Source organism: Schistocerca cancellata, unplaced genomic scaffold, assembly GCF_023864275.1.
Source record: "Schistocerca cancellata isolate TAMUIC-IGC-003103 unplaced genomic scaffold, iqSchCanc2.1 HiC_scaffold_782, whole genome shotgun sequence".
Lineage (NCBI taxonomy): Eukaryota > Metazoa > Arthropoda > Insecta > Orthoptera > Acrididae > Schistocerca > Schistocerca cancellata.
The window spans coordinates 1,857,162-1,863,161 of record NW_026046793.1 but is presented as its reverse complement, the minus strand read 5'-3'; the positions used below and the strand labels follow the sequence as shown (position 1 = coordinate 1,863,161).

Genomic DNA, 6,000 nt, shown 5'->3' with positions numbered 1-6,000 from the left:
CCAGTTTGAGGAACCACCAGTTTTTCTGCATATTATGTGAACTGCTTATTTCAACTTTCTGCACTCTTCCAGTTAGGTATGATTTAAACTATTTGAGCGCTGTCCCATTCATACCACAGTACTTGAGCTTATCTGGAAGTATTCCATGATTTACACAATCAAAAGCCTTTGAGAGATCACAAAAAATCCCAACGGGTGACTTCCAGTTATTCAGAGCATTTAATATTTCGTTAGTGAAAGTATATATAGTGTTTTCCACTGAAAATGCCTTTCTGGAAAAGAAACTGACTTAGCTCAGCCTCTACCTAGTGACCAGAGCAGTGTATATAGCGTACTTTCACGTCACCAGCAGCGAGGCTAATGTGGACTACTATGGAGAGCTTGTACCACAACACCTGGACTATCTTGAGTTGAGTAATTTTCTATTCTTTTGAGTAAAGAACCCAACTAATACTTGCACACAGTTTGTATTATAGAAGAGGATACCGGCCACCAAACAATATCCCCTCCTTGCTTCCCACGGTATGTGCCTACCGTGAGAATGAGACGACACAAAAAAATTTTATTTTAACTGTTATTTTCAAACTGAGGAATTTTGTAACTTCCATATTAATATTACAAATTCTGAAAAATGGTGAGTATACTTACTTGTTACAGACAGAGAGGCCACATTGGCAAAATCGACCAGCGCTACTGTTGTATTCATGTTTAGGATAAACAGTTGTTTCATTACATTAGAAAGTCTCTCAATTATTTTGTTAAGTCCCATAGTGCTCAGAGCCATTTGAACAATTTTGAACCAATTATCTTCACATTACAATTAAAAATTTATCAGGATACTAATTTTTTTCATATTACACAGTAGTCAGAAAAACAACAATGGTCATTTGAAATTCTCTTTAATACAGTTGGGGAAATCAAGTGGTTTAGCACTTCAGCTCTTACACCATCCAAAATTTTAGTGAAACAGTTACAGAGAGTTTCAAAGTTTTGTTCTGCTGAGCCTATCAATTTATTTGACGGGGAAAAGTTACAACCTCTAAAGTTTTAAACTTTAGATAATCCATCCATATTACAAAAACTTATGTATACACATATGTATATTCCACATCTCCTAAACCACTGGATCAGTTTCAACCAAATTTGGTACACACGTCCCTTACTGTCAGGCAACAATTGCTGTGTGGGTAAGAACCACCTACCTATTACAGTTCAGGAGTAAAATGCCATACACATTGAGATGGAAAAATGGTCACATCATGCATGACGTTTAAATTTATTATAACTAAATAGCTGAACAGATTTCATAAAACTTGATAACAAGATAGCTCAAGTCCTGAGGAAGGACAAGCCTTATTTACAAAGTTTACAGTACAAGATACTTACCGACTTTAAGAACCTTACGTGAATTAGGGGAAGTATTTACTCTTTCACTTTAGAACTTTATCATTTTTGAGAAAATGCTTGTGTTAATCAATTTGTGCTACTTGATAAAATTGAAAGAAACGAATACAGTGCTTATACAATCTTCGATGTGTTTAATCCATACTTCCAAACTATTTGTTGCATAGCATGTAGCTACTATGATTGCTATCCAGTATTTGCCAACGGGAGTACTTAGTGACTTGCAACCAACTTTATCCTTAATTTCAAACCGTTACTCAATTTTTTTCTGACTTGCAGCCCTCACAAAATTACGAGACGAAAAAAGTTATCACATAGTACATTTTGCAGTTCATGCAGTTAAAATGTCACATCAGGGATGATGTTTAAATTTATTACTACTTTGCTGCTAACTCTATTACCAACACATTTAGCAGACAGTATTCACATTTGCTGCTGAATGTACCATAGAGGGAAGGGAGGGGGCAGACATGGACGAGGTGGAGGCGACAGATGGACGGAGAGGGGTGGGAGCGCATAATCGGTTGGGGGGGGGGGGGGTTGCATACACAGGCAGTGCCACATACTCAGATACTTACATATATGAAATCACAGTTGTGCATCGGTGCATTGCAAAGACCATTACTTTGTAGTAGTATATGAAGAAAGTAGTTTATTTTAATTTACATATTGCACAGATAAACGTGTAAAAACCTATAACTCAACCAGGTTCTTGCAAGTTAACAGAGCAACATAGCTTTTGTCAAGTATTAAAACAATATGATGTTATCTATAAATAAATTTGTAAATCCTAATTTTCAAATATGATTTCCCCACAACTTATTCCTTCATTTGCTTTCTTTCCACGAAAGCTGTTACACGATCCCAGTGAGCTGTATGCTGCAATATGTTCTTTCCATTTACAACCATATCTTCTGGAACACCTGTCTCAAATGGTTGTTGCCACCTAAAATATAGAAATAAAGTGCTTTTTGTGTTGATTACCCACAGCAACAGACAGTGGATGTAAGTGATACAATCAGCAAAGAACTACAAGCACAGATTCACAGGACATCACTGGCAGAAAGAGACTTATGACACTGATATCCAGCTACACATGTAACAATAAGGACAAATAAGATCAGGCATTAACTCACATGTACATGAATTTTTTATTGGATAGTCAGTTCACTAGAAAGGGAATCACATATTTAATAAACTGATAACATTCATCTACTGTTTCAAACAGACTGTCAGTAGATTAACATGTCCATTAAGTCTAAACACTATCTAATTCCTATAATGAATAACAAGTACGAATGCATAAGCACTTAAGATGGATACATATTCATGTTCGGTGAGGAAAATCGACCAAATTTCACAGTAATCAACTACAGTGGAGTCGCGAGAGGAGATCACTGACAGTTGCAACTGACTTGGTGCACCTGCTTTCCGCACGTACACAGTACCTCCATGTTGTCAGTGCTCTACAGACGACTATGCTCCGATCACAATTACTCAATAGTTGACGTCTGTCACTTGCTGCTACAGTTTTGCCACATCTGTTGCCGGCTACCGCTCTGTTACAGGCGGCACAGAAACACGGCGGGCTCGCTTCTCGAATGCTGTTATTGTGTAATGTAGAGCAATGTCTGAAGCGGTTGGCACGAGATAAGACAGCAATAGGAGATGATCTGTCCACAGCCGATTTTAAGTGACACACGACTTAATTGCGCCAGAAGGATCATTGTACAGCCCTGAATTTAAACTTGTGTCCTAAACTAAACAAAACCTAATGATTTGCAATGTAGCCAACAAAGTGGCAGTCAACAATCTACAGCAGAAGTAAAAAATCACAATCACTTTTTTCACGGCTATTAGAGTTAACCTCTACAAGCAAACTCTGAGACCAAAAAACTTCAGTTGCAGTGCTAAAAGCAAATTGTAAGTTCTCTCTCTGACTGATTATCTGAAACCATCCTCTCACTGCCTACACCAGCTGCCGTATTACCAACCATTGAGCAGTCCTGTTTGGCACTCAGTTGCAGGTTATAGACAGCACAAGCAGATTTCAATGAAAAGGGAATAATAGGAAGAAAAACAAGTGCAAATAGATTAAAATTCTGCTTCATGCAATGTCATGCGAAGCTCGTCTAACATAAGCTCGTCTCTAGGATTATAAAAACTGTATATGTAACGCTGAATTGCGCCTTGTGTATCAGGTATACTGAAATACAAAACAAGAGGGCCAGACTCAGGATTCGGGATCTGAAAACATCGTCAAGAAAGAAAGCCAGACAAGCACTTGGAAATGAACCAATTGCTGTGGCAGTTTGGCAACAGTGAATGTGTGTGACATTGAGCACTCCTATTTCAGGAAAGCAAATACAAAGCCAGAAGTGTCAACTAACACATAATTTTAATCATACTGTAGTTTCCACCAGTAGTTCCCATGGAAAGCTGGCAACAGTCCTCCCAGCAATCATCTGTTGCCAGCCACTCAATGCCTGGTGTGTGTGGTGAGCAGCACTATCTCCTTTCATATTGTCCATGTTCCATCCTGGGTTTTCTATCCTTTGAAAATTTGCTCTGACTGAGCTATTTTGCACAGATGAATTTGTATCCTGCATCAAACTGTAAGGAATCTAGCTATTACTTATACATCTTTATCCAAATGATTTGAAGGTTTCTCTCTAAATTACAATCTATCTATCATACATATAAAACGCAATGTCGTGAATGACTCATCACACCCAAACCAAACTGCCAAAGACAGGATCTTTAAATCTGGAGAGACTGTCGATCTTATACTGAAGCCATTGTTTAGGAAGGGATTTTTGAAATCCCACGCATAATAGAAGGAAAGCTTTTTGAAAATATTAGCTATTAAGTCGATTTCGAAGATAGCTCTAAAGAACTGAAGTTTCTTTGAAGCTACAGCTATGAAAATTGGTATTTGTCTTCTTGGTTATAGACATTTTTAAAAAAGTCGTGTTAGTGTTTTTGGAAATTACAATGCTAATGTGGTGAAACAGAGAATGAGATTGTTTATGCAAATATTTCATTATGAAGATATTTTAAAGCTAAATCTCAAAACTGCAATTTGGCTTCTCAGTTAGAAATAAAAAAACTAGCTGTTACACTGTTGCTGGAAATTCAACTCCTTAGGGAATGAAACGAGAGATAAAAGTGTGTAAGAAAATATTTTCTTGTATTAAAAAACATTTTAACGTTAAAAATATGAAAATTGGTATTTCACTTATCAGTTACATATAAAAAATGTGTTTTAGGGATGAACATTTCTATGGAAATGTCTCCACAAGAATGCAAAAGGCATGATTAATGCCCATCTTTGACTCCAGCTAAAAGAATCACTTTTTGGTAAGAAGTACATTTGGGAAAGACCATGCTTCTATGGCCTTAATTTGCATGAAAAGTTTAGAAGTTAGTGCAATTTGTGAACAACATAAAAATTCAGTTTTAAAAAATCTGTGCAGAGCACACAGTCTGAGTGAGTGAAGCGGCAGATGCTAAGCTGGTAATCAATAAAACTAACTTTTACATGTAAATTATCTTTTCTGCAGAAGTTAGAATGGGTTAGACTTGTGAATAACTTAATCATGGGACTTTAAATTTAGATGCTTTATTACCAATATGAAAAAAAATGGCAAAAAAAAATAAATAATTTATCCACCGAGTTTTTCCTAAATACCCAGGTTTTTCTCAACCATGTAGAAGATGCCACCAGTGTGGAGCTGGAAAGAAAGAAAAAGAGAGAGAGAGAGAGTTATGGAATTATTAGGTTAAATGGTAACCTAACAGGAAGCAAACCATAGAAGATGGTTTAAAAACCACTGAGAACAAACATGTGGGCCGGGACTGTTTTTTAATATTAATCACATTATAAGGCTGCTGCACAACCATGCCACAATGGTTTGGAATAAATTTAGTAGAATGACAATATCAATTGGGAATTCTATCTGCTGTAGAGAAGCAATGCAAAGTTTGTAAATGTCTCGGAAAGCACTAGCACATGTTCACACAAGTAGGACCATCTAACCAGAGCTTCATAAAAGATGCATGTGAAACATGTCCTGTTACCTTCAGTTGCTACTTGCTGAGAATTTCCTCTCTCATTGACAGCATTTGGGAGATTCAAATGCATTATTAGCAAGTTTCTTCTTCTGAGTGTATTGTACCAGAGTTCTTGAGAATTTTATTTTCTTACAAATAAGTGTACATATTGTGAGTCAGAATAGCAAAATATGAATAGAATGTGCTGTGTATCAGACAAATATTTGGAATATGGGTCCAGGGTGAAAGTGAGGTAAGTTGTGCATCCAGACCATACCTGAATAACAACTGAGAACTATAAACAGTGCAGATCCAGGTAAGGGTACACGTAATTCCAACAGAACAATATACCTGTAATGGTAATAGCTTGCTACCTATGCCACTTTTCCTGAGACTATTTTAACAAACGATACTGGAAATAATGTGTTTAGGACAGATCTTTAATGTGGGATACCAATCTGCACATTTCATTATACAAAAGCACGAGTAAAAAAAAAGGCACATTATCTTCGCATACATTTCAATTCAAATTCGGCACTTAGT

The 6,000-nt window shown here is 36.7% G+C and overlaps 1 protein-coding gene across 1 annotated transcript in view; it reads right to left on the bottom strand.

The window, feature by feature from the left end:
- Positions 1-2,046: 2,046 nt before the first annotated feature.
- Positions 2,047-6,000, bottom strand: part of LOC126143133 (disks large homolog 5-like) — an 86,252-nt gene continuing 82,298 nt past the window's right edge. Inside the window, exon 10 of the mRNA XM_049915342.1 lies at positions 2,047-2,350. Coding sequence (XP_049771299.1) covers positions 2,224-2,350 — 127 coding nt within the window. The 3' untranslated portion in view covers positions 2,047-2,223. The remainder of the gene's footprint in view (positions 2,351-6,000) is intronic.